We start from the raw sequence: 15,579 nt of genomic DNA, 5'->3' as shown, positions 1-15,579 counted from the left end.
CGAACTCCTGACCTTAGGTGATCCGCCCACCTCAGCCTCCCAAAGTGTTGGGATTACAGGCGTGAGCCACTGCACCTGACCTCTCAAACCACTTTCTCTCTGCCAGAATGATTTTCCATGTACAAATCAGATCACATCACCACTGCCTACAGAAGAGCTGAGCCTTTTAGCCAGTAACCCATCTGTCTCTTGTTTCAGTCTGTCCATCTGAAGTCCCCACTTGCTAATTCATGCCCTACACTTTTGCTGATGCTGCTCCTTGTCTCTAATGTCCTTCCCACCTCTATCCACATGACCCATCTAATTTCTAAGACTCAGCAACTGCTTCTCCTTTATGTCTTTCCTGACCCCCTCCACCCCAAGGCAGAACTGACATCTAACCTTCAAGAGGTGGTAAAATATGGAGTTCAGATCCTTGGTCCTCGGATTTAACTTCAGCTCTGCTCACTCACCATGTGCAGATCCTGGGCAAGGAATGTACCATTTCCTTATGGATAAACGAGGGACACCATGACTATTTAGCTTACAAACTATTGCAAGAATTAAATGAGCCAATCCAGGCTGAGTGCACACTAGCCCCACAGGGCAGGGGCTCACATCTGATTCACCTCTGTAGCCCAGGGCCTGGCCCAGCACAGGCAACAAAGAGGCATCAGTGATGGTTACTAAAGGAGATCTGATCTCCACCCAGGGCCCCCAGTGACCAGCAGCTCTTCAGCCTCTTCTGCTGCTGCTCCTTTGGTGGACTGTCTCTGTTCCAGCCACTCCCTCCTCATGGCTCCCACCTCTGTGGCAACATCTCTTTCTCTGGCAAACTGTCTTCCAAAGGCCAGTTCAAAAGATGGGCCCTGGTGGCAAACTTCGGTTTCAGCCTGAAGTTTTTCCTGTTCCTGTCTCCAGAAGTGGGGTGTGTGTAAGGGAGGTAAAAGGAGGGATGGTGGGAGACAGTAGGAAAGGGAAGGGTGGAGAAATAGTCAAGACCTTAGGCATAGCTGAGGGGAAGCCCCTCTTGGGTGGGCCAGATGTGGACCGACAGGAACGGCAGGTGCCAGCCTGTGCCAAGCACCGCACAGCCCCTGTCCCTTCTCCAGGCCCAGCAGGCCCCAACAGCTTCCCACCTGGGGTTCCTGCCCGTGCCTGCCCCGCACACACCTGAAGAGGAGGGAGAAAGCACAGGGGCTGCTCGGGAGGAGCAGGGGGAACCAGGATTGGGCACAGCTGGGGGCGTGTGTGAGGAGGCTCCAGGCTGGCTTCACAAGGGTTACTTTATTATCTCTTTAACTTTCACCCACTTCACAGGTACAGGCCCCAAGATGAAACATGTTCAAGGTCAAGCAGCCTGCAGGTGGCTGCAAGTGGATTGAAACCCGAGTGTCCTGACTCCAAAACGGCATTCTTTCCGCCACACCATTTATATCATCGCTGCAGTTCCCACCTCTGGAAGTCTGAGGGGTTAGGGGTCAAAGATAAAGGAGACCTCCCCTCTCTCCTCTAAGAGCACTAAGGGAGCTCTCAGGAGTCTCTCTGGTGCCCAGTCCCATTTTTCAGAGGGTACTGAGGCCCAGAGAGGTGAGGGGACTTGTTAGGGTACACGCACAGCTGGCGAGAATCTGCGCTGCGTTTGACTTCACAACCTGGTTTTCCGCACATGAGATGCCCTCTCTGAAACAATCCCTCTTGGTCTGTTCCACATGCTATAAGTCCTGGATTTAAACCACTATCTCAAATGGTAGTAAATGTGATTAACTCAATCCCCTTGGCGATCTGATGGGGAGGGGAAAGCTGCCACCTCTCTTCTCATCTTTACTCTTTCCTGGGAGGAGAAATGCCTGATATGACTGCTTAGATTTGAGGATACTGAGTGTGTCATGATTACTGGTGTGAGAGGAAAATTCTCTCCCACATAGGCAGCCCTTCCTGACTTGCTGCCTCTGCGTGGCAGTGAGTGAGCTGGGCAGGCCTCCTCCTTGGAGCAGGCCACCTCTGCCTCTGCCCTTCGTGGCTCACTGCGCTGAGGTCTTACTGCCCTAGGTTCTAACTCCGCCAGCAGCGGCTGAGAGTCATATTGGGACCCTGGGGGAAGGAGCCCTGTTTTAGGTCACAAACCCCAGGGAGCCCTGCACTGGAGAACTGGGAGCCCAACACAGCACCAGTCCAGCGCTCCTTTTATTCTTTCTCATCTGCCACTGTCCTGGTGTAGTTTCCTCAGAGATTTCAGGGAAAGGAGAAACAGTAAGACTAAGATATGGTTTGGGCATTTCCGTGTTTCCCCAGCCACAAAAACATCAAGTACCAACAAAACCTCAGCCTGTTTCCTAAAAAAAAAGCTGTAACTCCTCTTCTCAGAAACACGTACACAGGCACATACACAGAACATCTGTGTACCACTGCAGAGGCTTTGGAGTGTGAAAAACAGAGGCTCAATTCCAGCTCCACATCTCTGTGACCCGGGGCACATTGTGTCCTCTTTTTACACCTCAAGTTCCTTGTGCATACAACAGGGCTGATAAGACCTACTTCCCAGATAGCTGTAAGGATTAGAGATGCTGTGCATTTTACAGCATCTGGCACGGGGTCTGGTATATAGCAAGCTCAATAAATCTTACTTATTATGATTATAGTGAGTGTCACAGAGAGCAGGAGAGTAAAGCGGAGGGTGTGGTCAGCAGCGTCAGCCACCGGAGAGGCCAGGACACATCCACACCTGCACGCGTGCATGCATTTGAATGGGAGAGCCAGCCTTCCCCCTGGCTCCCCGCAGGGAGGTCTGCCTGCTGCTGGAGACACTGCCAGGCCTGCTGCCAGCACACAGTCCTATTCCACAAGGCCTGTGCCTGCAAGTGTCCACATCTGGCCCAAGGCCTCTCACATCTCATTTCCCCAATCCACAGGACACAACAGAGGCCTATAAGGCCAGCCAGTGCTGCTGGCCTGGCATGGTCTGGCTTCTCCTCAAGGCCAGCTGTGGGCTGCATTCCTTGTTGAATCCCTCCTCCTTCAGGAATGCCCCTGCCTCAGTCAAGTCTGGACCCAGCTCCTCTGTGTGGGGCTGCCAGACTCCTGCTGATGCAACCTGTTCCGCTCTTGTCAGAACATCCAGGAGCAATGGGGAAAACATCTGGGAAGGAAGCACTTTCCCCACCAGGCTCCTGAGAGAATGTTTCCTGGTGTGCTCACAGGTCTGGGAGTAGACATTAACCGTGGTAGGCTTTCACAGCAAGAGTAGGCAGATATGTCCACGCCTATGCTCCCTGCTGCTACTGCCTTAGGGTGGGCCACCAACTCTCCTGGGGTCACTCTAACAGCCATCAGCTCTGACTCCCTCTTGCTTTCCCTTCAGTTCATTCAATCCCTGCACAAATCTGATCTTGACACTCTTGGGCTTAAAATCTTCCGTGGCTTTCCACTGCCCACTGCAACAGCTTGCGTTGACAATTAAAGAGTGCAGGTCTGACTGTGAACCCTCACACCCCCAACTACTCTAACTCTGTGTCCCGAAGCATGTCCTTTACCCTTCAAAGTCTCATTACCCTCTCCTATGCAGTAATACTAGCTCTCCTTTATAGCGTTTTTGTGTTATGACAGTTTAAAGTCACGCATATAATATGTCTGGCACAAAGTCAGTTCTTGTTAGCTTCTGCTATTATTGGTCCTCAGGATAAGGTCCAGGTTCCTTCATGAGACTTTGGCTTTTAAGACCCTTCACCATCTGTCCCCTGCTCAGCTAGCTTCATCTCCAGCCACTGCCACCATATCCATGTAGGTCCACCCCTAACATTGTTGGGCCAAGGACAAAACTACAAATGGGTGTATTATATACATATCACATGTCTAAAATTTAATTTTAAATACCTCAAAGTTATGAGGCAAGTTATCAAGCTGCTAAATATATTCTAGCACCCTGCAAGGCTGAGGTGGGCAGATCACTTGAACTGAGGAGTTGGAGACCAGCCTGGGCAACATGGTGAAACTCCGTCTCCGCAAAAAAATACAAAAATTAGCCAGTCACGGTGGCGCACACCTGTAGTCCCCAGCTACTTGGGAGGTTGAGGTGGGAGGATGGCAGGGGCCCAGAAGGCGGAGGCTGCAGTAAGCCAAGATCGCACCACTGCACTCCAGCCTGGGTGATATAGCCAGACCTTGTTTAAAAAAAAAAATACATATATATATATATATATCTCCTTCCTTGAAAAATGTCCTAGAAGGACAGGTTTGAGTTTGGAATCCTGACCCTGGGGATCTGTTGTGCTGGACCATGGTGGTCCAGCCCAACTCCCACCCCTGGTCCCATCCCATACCATAAGAAGTCTTGTGCAAAACCCCTCTCCAAAAAAAAATATATATATATATTAGTCAGGTGTAGTGGTGAGGACCTATAGCCCCAGCTACTAGGAAGACTGAGGTGGGAGGATTACCAGAGCCCAGGGAGGTCAAGGCTGCAGTGAGCCGAGATCGTGTGACTCCAGCCTGGGCAACGGAGTAAGACCCTGTCTCAAAAAAAAAAAAAAAAAAAAAAGAAGAAGTCTGTGCATGTGTGTAGACTCCTCCTCACTCCACACATCCAAGCTCTGCTCACAGCCTCTGCAGATACCCTCCTTGGGCTTAGGGTACGCACAGAGAGTTATATTCTGCCCTCAAGAAGATGGAAGTGGACTTGGACTTGGCACTGTTAGGGCAAGAAATTCTGAGGTCTCCACTACCTGATAGTGGTCTCTCAAGGCAGATGGGCCTGGGGTGGGCACATCCCTCTTGGCCCTGCATATTCCTCTTTACTCCATGGCAAAGGCTGTAGTCAGAGGAGGGCCACAGTGGGGCCTAGGGCAGATGCCTCTCTCAGGTCAAGGGCAGTACCATGCCCATGCCACACTCGTTATACTGAATTATTTTTAATTCACTAAATACACCATGCTCTTTGCCAACGTTGTTCTCTATGCCCAAAACATGCATGTTCATCGGTATCCTGAAGGCCAAGAAAGAAGGTGGCAGGACCCTCCTGATCAGGTGGCATCTGTACCCTTAGGCCCAGGCCCTGTTGCTCTCGCCAACACACTCACTCCTCGTCCTGTGGTTTGGGATTCTGCCCAGTGGGCAGGCAATATTTTTTGTGCTTATTCTCACTTCTCAGAAGGCGAATGTCATTGCAGATGAGCACAGTGTGTCACTGGTGTCCTGTGCATCGTCCTACTAGTTCTTACAGCAGAATAACAGGTAGCTATGCAGGGAAGCTGTCATGATTTCCATTTTATAGAAGAGGAAAATGAAACTCAAAGATGTGGCAGAAAAAGAGATTTGTTTTCAGTTCCTAACACTGAGGCCAGTGCTTTACCTGCTGATCCTACCTGCACTGAAGGTTTGGGGATAACAGCTGCGCTGGCTGGTCCAGGTGCCCACACCCTCGGCAGGACTGCCGTACTACTGCTTTATACTCCATCATGTAGTGAGACCATAACTCACATAAAAAAAAAAAAAGAACCCTTAGGTAATATTTGGGTTTGGCTATTATAAATAACACTACAAAATATAAAGTAACATTACAATAAAAATCTTCGTGCACTGACTTTTCTTTCCTCTGGGTGATCGCTCTCGGTACCAAGTTCCATTTCCTTTCCAAAAAGCTGGTCCCTATTTGTACTCTGACCAGTAGCCTTTGATACACCTGTCATTGCACTCATGCAGCATCATGTAGGATAATTTAACACGTTATTTGAAAACATGGTAGGTGATAAATGGCAGCCTGTTTCCTTTACATGAATTTCTCTGACTGCTAGGAAAGTTAAACATATTTCTGTTGTTCACTAGTTATCTTTCTTTCTGTGTGATCTGTTCAGTTTCCTGTCCATTATCTGCTGGGATTCTAATGGTTTTCTTGTTAACTCTCATAATAACCCTTTGCCTGCCATATGTTCTAAATATGTTTTTTCAAAGTTGTGCGGCAGTCTTTTTGTGTTAACTTGAAATTCTAATATGTTATCAAATTTGATTTCTTCTAGCACTTCTGTGTCTTGAAAGTTCTTTCCCTCCAGGAATTTGATTTCTATCCTTACTTTAAACTTCCCTTTGGTTATATTTTTATATTTCACTTTTTAGTCCATTTGGAATTTTGATGTATGCTACGAGGAGAGAGTCAGAAAACTTTTTGAAAGCTATATTTGGAAAAAAAGCGATGAACAAAAAGAAGAGCCGGCTTGGGGCGGTCTGTGTGATGCCAACAGGCAACTGAAAGGCAGAGTGCCAGGGACTGTTCAGTTCTTATTTCTTTATCAAGGAGAATGATCTCGGAACTGCATAAAGAAGATCAAATATGGCTAAGAGGAAAGAGATGCCCTGGAGAGGCAAGAAGAGAGCAAAAGGATGCGAGGGTCTGAACCTAAAAGAAAGAAAGACCTTCCAGGGCAATGAAAGGAGGCAGCCTCGCCGAGAGGAAAGAGCCTGACTGAGAGGCAGAGTTTGGAGTTAGAATCCCGACTCTCCTCGAAGGTACTGCTGCACTCTGGGCCTCAGTTTCCACATGTGCTTATTCTCTTATGTATACCAACTATGCCTCAAACACTGCTAGAGGTGATGGCCTTACAGAGATCAACAGGACAGGAAGAGGGGCATCTCATACATCCATGGGCAGGCGAACGGGTAGAACATGGAGGCACGAAATAGGCCAGAGTGGAGAGGACATGCTGGGTGATAAAGAGTGGCAAGGGTTGGGTGCAGTGGTTCACACCTGTAATCCCAGCACTTTGGGACGCCGAGGCAGGCGGATCACCTGAGGTCAGGAGTTTGAGAGCAACCTGGCCAACATGATGAAACCCCATCTCTACTAAAAATACAAAAATTAGCCAGGTGTGGTGGTGGGCACCTGTAATCTCAGCTACTTGGGAGGCAGAGGCAGGAGAATGGCTTGAACCTGGAGGGGGTGGCAGAGGTTTCAGCGAGCTGAGATCATGCCACTGCACTCCTGCCTGGGTGACAGAGCCAGACTCCATTTAAAAAAAAAAGAAAAAAAAAAAAAAAAAGAGTGGCAAGGAGAAGGGAAGGCTTGGAAGGGGCCAGATCACGGAGTTCTGTGCTGTGGAGCTGAAACTGAGCTGAAGTTGAGTCTGCTGGATTTAGAATCAGAAGGTCACTGCCAGGTGAGAGTGGTTTTGGAAGGCAGGATGGAGAGGCGGAGAAACAGACGGCAAACAAGCAGACACTGGGACAGGCGATGACTTTTCCCAGAAACTTGAAAGAGAAGAGAAGAGAGGTGAACATAAGCTAAAGAGAGGGCTTTTATTTTTAAGGTGAAAGAGACCCAAATACATTCATAGATGTGAGAGGAGGACCCGGCAAAGAGGTGAGAAAGGAGACAAAGGAAAGAAGACAGTCCTGAGAAGGTGAAAGGAGATGGCATCCAGGACAGGAGAGAACTGACCATGAAAGGCAGAGGCACAGGAGGGATGGCAGAGGAGGAAGCAGGGATGAATGGGGATGCAGGTATGTTTGTAGATGGGAAGCAGGAAGCTGAGAGTTTTTGGCTGGTGACAACCTTTATTTTCCCTGTGCAGCTGGACACGCAGTTTCTTTGGAATAGGATGGAGGTACAGCGGAATGGAAGATGATGAGGGTAAAGATCTGAGATGATCAAGGACCAGGGACAGGACACAGGAATGGGAAGCAGCACTGAGATGCTACTAAGGTAACACCATGTGTTACTACCTCGGCTGTAGCTTCTCTCCCTTGGGTGACATTCAGTCCCTGGTACTGGACTGGCTGGATGTGAAGGAAAGCACTGGGAAAGGGAGCTGTTGAGTGAGTGAGACTGTGCTTGAAGAACGGGACTCCATGTGACGTTGGTGATTACTTTGGATTTGCTGAATCAATGAATAAATGGGAGGTGTTATAGTGCAATGGTTAAAGTGAGACACCTTCGGTCCAAAATGCGGCCCTACCGCTTACTACTACTCAGAGTACCTGCCTTGTAGGGTTGTGGAGATGGCCGGCTGAGAGGATGCATATAAACCACATCGTCCAGGGCCTGGCATAGAGAAGAGTTCAGTAAATGGTAGTTCTTACCATCCTCACAGACCACGGCAGATAGGAGCTGACTGATGGAGGATTCTAACCAGGAAGGTATGTGGTCAGATTTATTTCTTAGGAAGATCCCTGAGGCAGTGAGATCTGAGTTTGAATTAGGCTGTACCACTTAACTAGTTGTGTGACCTTACACAAGTAACACATCCTCTCTGTACCCTAGTTTCTTAATCTCTAGCATGGGGATAATAACAGTACCTAGCCATAGGGTCATTATGAGAACTGAATGAATTCAAGGAAAGCTGATAAACTGAAAAGCTTAATAAGTGACAGCTATGATGATAATGATAGTGATGACAGAAGGAAGAGGAGAGCAAAGGGAAGGAAAAGAAGCAAGGAGAGGAACAAGAGTGGTGGGAAGAGGAGCAGGAGGAGGAGGAAGAGTGGTAGGAAGAGGAACAGGGGGAGGAGGGGAAGATGGCCATGAAGGAAACTATGGATGATGATGGGGAAGATAAGGAAGAGGAACAAGAGATGATAATGAACATGGAACAGGAGGAGGAGGAAGAGTGGTGGGAAGAGGAACAGGAGGAGGAGGGAAGAGTGGCAGGAAGAGGGAGGGAGGGAGGAAGAGGAGGAGGAGGGGGGGAAGGAGGAAGGGGGAAGGAAGAGGAATGGAGGAAGAGGAAGAGGAGGGGGAGGGAAGGGGGGAGGGGGAAGGGAGGAATGGAAGGGGTGGAAGGGAGCCGGAGGATGGACTGGAAGGAGTCAGTGAGAATCCTCGAAGAGCTGGTCTCAGAGGCTTGGTGAGAAGCCTGGGCTGGGTGGTGAATGCTGGCTAGGCAGCAGGAGGCCTGCACTGAGTCTCCCAGGACAGAGTCCACACTAAGGCTCTGCATCCCTCTCAGGCTGGTGAAAGTGCAGGGAACAGGTGAAGGTGCAGGTGGACATCATTCAATCCCCATTCGGGCCTGGTCCAATAAGAAGCCTTACATTTGGGGATGTGGTGGCCCCTTCTGCCCTATGGATTAGTCCAGCCCTGCTGCCTTTCACTAGGAGGCTCCTTGTCTCTCCCTCCTCTAGGCCTGGCCTCTGACCCCTGCTTCTGGGTCACCTCCTAGGTCAAGCCCTACAGCCTGACAGAAAAGTGCTTCGCTCCCTGGGATAATTGGGCTTTTCTAACAGCAAAATCACCACCAGCGATAAAAAATAAATAAATAAATAACATTACTATTTGCTATAGACTGAGAACTAAGTTCTCTATGCTAGATGCTTCTAGATTTCATCTTTTTTTTTCTTTTTTTTTTTGAGACGGAGTGTCGCTCTGTCGCCCAGGCTGGAGTGCAGTGGCTGGATCTCAGCTCACTGCAAGCTCCACCTCCTGGGTTCATGCCATTCTCCTGCCTCAGCCTCCCGAGTAGCTGGGACTACAGGTGCCCGCCATCACGCCCGGCTAATTTTTCGTATTTTTAGTAGAGATGGGGTTTCACCGTGTTAGCCAGGATGGTCTCGATCTCCTGACCTCGTGATCCGCCCGTCTCGGCCTCCCAAAGTGCTGGGATTACAGGCTTGAGCCACCGCGCCCGGCTAGATTTCATCTTATCTAATTTTAAAAATAACCCTGAAAGATACACAGCACTCCTCATCTACTGTATCAATGACACTAAATCTAAGGAGGTTAGATTTAGTGCCTAAGAGGTAGCCCACTAGTAAATGAGAGTCTAAACTTAAACCCACATCTGTGTAACTCCAAGGCCTAAGCCACTTTCCCCTCTTAAGCCATGTTGTCTTTCTAAAATCAGGGACTCAGTCTCCCTGTGCTTGAATGTGGGGCCCTGGCTGGTCTCTTAGATCCTGCCCTCCTCCCTCTCTTCCCAGGGACTGAAGTACAGCTGGAGGGTAAGTGCTGTGTCAAGGCTGTCCAGGGACCCACTCCCAGCCCTATCCTCTCCCCACTGCTAGGCTGGGACCACCCCACACCCACCCAGGCCTCAATGAATTGATGACCAGTCAGAGATGCTCAGCAGCGAGGCTGGCTTTCCAGTTTTGAGTGGGGAGGAGGAAGAGGAGGCAGCAAATCGGGTCGGGAGGCAGTTCCCAGGGGCTTCTGTGGCCTGCTGAGACGCAGTGGGTGAGACTGGCCAAGGCAGGAGGGCAGGGCCTGAGGGATGGGGATGGGAGGCTCTGCGTCTCACCTGTCCTGTCCTCTCCAGACCCCAGGCCTCCGCCCTCTGGACAGTGGATGGGGTGTCTCCAGCCTTCATCCAACACCAGGAAGAGGATGCACAAGCCACCGCATTGGGGGTATTAGGCAGCACGCTCTGCCACACCACCCTCATTGTGCCATGCTTGATCCACACAACACACCTCCAGTTTCCTGAAGGGAGCATGGTCTCTTGGGTCTACACATGCTGTTCCCTTTGCTTCTAATTCCTTTCGCCCACTCACTCCTAACTCTTCCTTCAGGGTCCAGCTCAGGAGTGACTCCTCCAGGAGGCCTTCTTTTGTCCCCCACCTGCCCCAGAGCTGCATTAGGCCTTCCTCATCATGGCAGCCTCCACACTGTACTGTTAACTCTAGCTCTGGGACTATCTCTCCCATTAGACTGCGAGCTACTTTGGTTGGGAACAGTGCTTAATTCCTCTTTGTATTCCCAGGGGCCAGTGTAGAGCCTGCAAAGAGAATACCTCATGAACATCTGATAAGTGAGTGAGTGTGTTGGGAAGACTGCAGAGGCACCTCTGAGAAGGCCTGCACCAGAGCTAGAGGCCGCACCCCCATGTCCCTGGCTCCACCCTCTCCCCAAGCCTCAGCTTCTGTGTTGTGCTTGCCCATCCACTGGTGCTCTTCTGAGTTGCCCTGAGCACACAGCCTGCTGGGAACTCCTACACCTGCTTGCTGGCTTGGCCACAGCTCCTGGGATCTGGGGGACAAAAGGCCTTTGTGTAACCTGTTTGGAGTTATCAGTGCCACTCTCCAGTGAGTCAGGGACCCAAATGGCCACAAATGAAGAGGAGAGTTCTCAGATGCAAGAAAGTAAGGCCAGCTCTGGCACAGGCTGTTAGCTCTGGGTTGTTTGGCCGTCCTTTCCTACATCTTCCCCCTTGCCCTGCCCCTTCCCATATCCTATGAGGACTCCTGGGTACTAGAAAGTTACAGGCTTACTACATATTCCTCATGTAGTAAGTGGCAGGAAGCAGCTGTGACTAAGGCCTAATTCCTGTTCCAGCCCCGCCCTGCCAGGCCTTGGCTCCAGAACCCAGAGCTGCCTCCTGCCAGAATTCTGCAGGTGAGGCTCCAGACAGGTGCAGAGAGCTCTCCAGCAGCCCAGAGGCGGCATGACTGGAAACATCCCTACAGGAGCAGGACTAGCTGGTGACTAGGACACCAGACAGGAGGGGACCTGGAGAAGCAGCCTCTCTCACATTTTCCTGGGTCTCAGATGCCAGGGAAGCGCGGCAAAGCATGGGTGAGGTCCTGGGAAGGCATTAGCCTTGGGCTTGGGGTGGAGAAGGACACTAAAGAAGAGGTCCCTGGGGTGGCCAAAGGGCCTGGGCAGGTCCACTCTGAGAGATGGGGGAGGTGAGGCCACGGGCAACCCCGGCATTCCTCTGGCAGCTCACTTTAAAGGTCCAAATTATCTTTCACTTTGGAGCCAAGGAAGGCCCACGGTAATTCAGAGGAGTCCTCCCTGTCTCCTCTCTCTCCTTCCCACTCACCCCCACCCATCCTGGGTAGCAGTTCTCACCAATGCAAGGCTGGTCCTAGAGCCCCGGGTGTGGCCAGGACAACACAGATGTCAGCAAGAGTGAGCCTGTGCCTGTGCCTCATCCTGCAATGCTGGTACCTTGAATCTGCCTGCTGCCAAGGCCAGGCCGGGCGGAGAGCTCCTCAGTCTTCCTGGGAAAAGCAAGGCTCTGCTGTCTGCTTCCTGAGTAGCCTGAGTATAGTGAGTTCTCCGACTCTAGCTGGCTTCCTTCCTTTTCTTCTTTCTTTCCTTACTCCCTCGGATGAATTTTAAGAACCTTGAATTAACTGACCTTGGTGTTCCTGGAAGGAACATGTGATAACACCCACGACAGGCTCTGACCCACCCCTTTGGCCCGGCCTTATTTGAACTGCCTGGCTTCTCCCAGTCTGCCCAGTAGGAAGTAGAAACTGGTGTTTGAGTCAATTGCAGATCATTTATGGTGATTGGGCACTGAAGGGTAAAAACCAATGGGATCAAGCCCTGTCCCTTAGGAGCTCTTGCCCTGAGGGAGGCTGTGACAGAGGAAATGATGTGAAAGGAGGATGGCAGAAGGCCAGGGTGAGTGAGACAGCAGCCCTTAGGCTCACTGGGGTTCACCAGGACAGACCCTATTTCCTACCATTCTCCCTTAAAAGTGCCTATCTGTGATCCTAATTCTACTGCCCTCAAGGCAAAGAGAGGGTCTCTGAAAACACTAGTGTCTCAGTTCCCAGGGTTCTGAAAACAGTAGGGTACTCCTGGAGCCACTGTTATTTACCTGGTCTGTGTGGGCAGTGGGCCTACTTGAAGCTGGGTCTGGCTAAGGCCAAGCGATCACTCTGCTGCCTGGCCCTTTCCTCCCCTTTGGGGAGGTGGACTGGACACTGTGGAGCCCAGGTGCCTCATCCAGTCTGGTTCTGATATGGATTCCCCTTCCCCACTGTCCCACCTACCTGAATTTCTGGACCTGACTTCTGTCTTCTCTCTTGCTTGCTACCTACTTGACACTGCCTGTACTTGGCCTTGCTTGGGAAAGAGCTGTGGAGTTAAACCAAATTGCACTGAGACCCTACAGGCAAGGGAAGCTGTTCCCACTCCCAACTCTTCTCTAAACCTTCAGAAAGAACAACTAGCTTCTCACTGTAGGCAGAGGGCCGTCTGTCATCATCCTCCTCTAGTAAGAGGCTTGGGTATTAGAAGATGAACGGCCTGAGCTCTGTAGTACCCCAGCCCTGGGGCTTCTGGTGACAGCTGGTTGTGGGGGAGTGGACCTGGGCAAGTTCACGGATGTCCCTGTAGGCCCAGAGCTGGGAAGTAGAGGTCTTGGGAGGGAACTCAGTGGTGGTCTCCTAAAGAGCAGTTGACCTTACTCTGCCACATAAGCTCCCTAAAGAAATGGGCCCAGACCCTTACATGCTTTGAACAGTCAGTGGAACCTGATCATTCCCAATGATCAGACTCAGTGGCAGGTTGGGGATTCAGCTATGGTCAGTGGTAAAAGTACAAAGTGGAAAGAGGCCAGGACTTACAAGCTTGGAAGCTGGCACTCTGAAGTTAAGGGGTCTGCTGTCCCTGCAGAACCCAGGCTGAGAAAGAAGGCAGGGACCCCTAAGACCAGAGTCAGAGTGAACTTACAGAGGAGAAGAGGGGGCAAGGGAGGCAGCTACAATGTCAGGGCAGCAGAGTGGGAAGATTGGGAGTGATACGAAGGCTGGCCTGAGAGACAGAGCTTTCCTCAGCCAGGAGATCTAAGGCCAGGGAAGGGTCCCTGGGGCTGCTGGGGTCTGACTACAGAAGGCTAAGGAAGGATCTGCACCTGGGCACCTAGAAGCAGGTAGCAGGTGTCAGGCATATCAGCCCCCAGAGTTTGGCCAGCAACCCTGGCAATCTCCTGACCTTTCTGCCCCTTGGCTGCCATTGGGTGACTTGCAGCTTTGGGTCATTAATGCTTCTTTTGAAGGTTCTTACTCATTCTTTGCTGCATTCAAGGGGCGGTACTGCTTAGGAGTTGGGGAAGGCCAGGGCAAGAGGTGGTGCCAGGAGAGCTTACCACTCTCTCCTTGAAGACGATATATTTCAACCACTTAAAGTCCTGCCACTTGAAGCCAGCGAGGACAAAGAGAGAATCGCGCTCGTACTGCTCAGGCCGCTGCATGGCGCCCTCGGGGTAGGTGATGCGCAGTGTCGTTTTGCTGCCCACATCCTTCTCAAAGCCTTTCACTGGTGCTGAGTTCAGTCTACAGAGAGCAGGCCCAGTCAGAGCCTGGGTCTGTGTTTGGGAAGGCACCATGACCCCAGAATACCCCAGGCACGGAGAATAGGAGTCCAGGTCACCTGGACCTATTCTCCCCAGGCGCTACCCCTAGTTGTCTGTTCCAAAGCCCTCCAACCCAGGTTCTTGAGGCTTCTGTTGACCTCCAGCCCAACTAGCCAGATAGACAGTTCTCAATGGGCTCAGGGCTAAGACACTCACCCAAGGTGCCATTTTGGGGAGCTCACCTCACCACAATGTCATAGTCGTCAATTCGTGACCCCAGAGACTTGTTGGCAAGAACGCCTCCATTGCCCACGATGATGCAGCGGCGGCAGCGGAGGCTGAGGGGAGAGAGGCGGAGACCTCTGTACAGAGAACTGCCCACCAGGTCTCTTCCCCTGCTCCTTTGGCCCTTGACCCCATGCCCTTGTCCAGGACCAGGCTGGGATAGAGGAAGAAGACCAGTAGGTTTCTGGCAGCATTTCTGAGAGAAGGCTTGAAGCATACAATGGATAGCTGGGCCCTGAGACTCTCCAGCATCTCTAGGCCCTGACACTTCCCCAGGAAAACAGGGCCATAGAAAGGCTTGGGTGCCAGGCCTGGGTAGTGAGGATGGAGCCCTGGTAAGATGGCATTCCAGGGTAAAGGTTCCCCAAGGGGTAGTGGTGTTTAGGCAGGCTTCAGGGGAGAGGGAAAAGTGGGCCAAGCTTGGGACTATACCAGGAAAGCAAGAAAAGGGGAACAGGCCAGGTGTGGTGGCTCATGCCTGTAATCCCAGCACTTTGGGAGGCCGAGGTGGGCGGATCACAAGGTCAGGAGATCGAGACCATTCTGGTTAAAACGGTGAAACCCTGTCTCTACTAAAAATACAAAAAATTAACCGGGCATGGTGGCAGGCGCCTGTAGTCCCAGCTACTCAGGAGGCTGAGGCAGGAGAATGGCGTGAACTGGGAGGCAGAGCTTGTAGTGAGCCAAGATCGCACCACTGCACTCCAGCCTCAGTGACAGAGCAAGACTCTGTCTCAAAAAAGAAAAAAAAAAAAAAAAAGAAGAAAAGAGGAACAGGACAGGAGGCTCTAGGACTCAAGGCTCCCAGCAGTCACTAGGGAGCTTACTCATAGTGCTTCTCCCATCCCTGACCCTGGCACTTCCCACTCTAGGGTCTGTTGGTTTGGGAGCTGTCACTGCCTTCTGGACTTAAGCTTTGCCCCCTTCACCTGCCCCTGCCACCCAGGCCCTCAGTCCCATTGCTGGGCTAGTCCCAGCCCCAGTGTCTTCAGTTCTTACCCTCAAACCTCTGGTATCTGAGGACTGGGATGTCTGCCAAGTGCTTACAACCCATGGGGGTGCAAGTTAGGTGCAGTGGTACCACTTACCTGCTCCACCCACCCTGTGTGTGTACTGTATGTGCATGTGTGGATGTGCTGGAGAAACTGCTCATGTGCAGGGAAGGCCAGCTGGACCTCAACACCTCTGCACACCACCAGGCAGCGGTGGGTAGGAGGCTGTGCAGTGTGTGGCTCACCTGTCCAAGGCAGGGGTCAGGCGGTACTCTTTGGTGACTGACAAGATGGCTTTGATCAGATTGTCT

The 15,579-nt window shown here is 51.3% G+C and overlaps 1 protein-coding gene across 16 annotated transcripts in view; it reads right to left on the bottom strand.

Annotated features, from left to right (window-relative positions):
* The window catches only part of ST3GAL3 (ST3 beta-galactoside alpha-2,3-sialyltransferase 3), a 230,305-nt gene that overhangs the window by 15,384 nt on the left and 199,342 nt on the right, over positions 1-15,579 (bottom strand). For 11 of the 16 annotated variants that reach the window (XM_003891726.5, XM_021940610.2, XM_003891727.4 and 8 more), the window contains 3 exons: positions 15,514-15,577; positions 14,234-14,329; positions 13,785-13,971 (listed from right to left, as the gene is read on the bottom strand). The exons of 3 other annotated variants lie outside the window; for them this stretch is intronic. In XM_003891726.5, the coding sequence (XP_003891775.1) occupies positions 13,785-13,971; positions 14,234-14,329; positions 15,514-15,577 (347 nt within the window). Of the gene's footprint in view, positions 1-493; positions 891-13,784; positions 13,972-14,233; positions 14,330-15,513; positions 15,578-15,579 lie in introns of those variants that run through there. 2 more of the 16 variants (XM_031667757.1, XM_021940608.2) reach the window with 2 other exon arrangements.

Source organism: Papio anubis, chromosome 1 (genome assembly GCF_008728515.1).
Source record: "Papio anubis isolate 15944 chromosome 1, Panubis1.0, whole genome shotgun sequence".
NCBI lineage: Eukaryota > Metazoa > Chordata > Mammalia > Primates > Cercopithecidae > Papio > Papio anubis.
The sequence above is the reverse complement of the archived record's forward strand: the minus strand, read 5'-3'. Positions and strand labels throughout refer to the sequence as shown.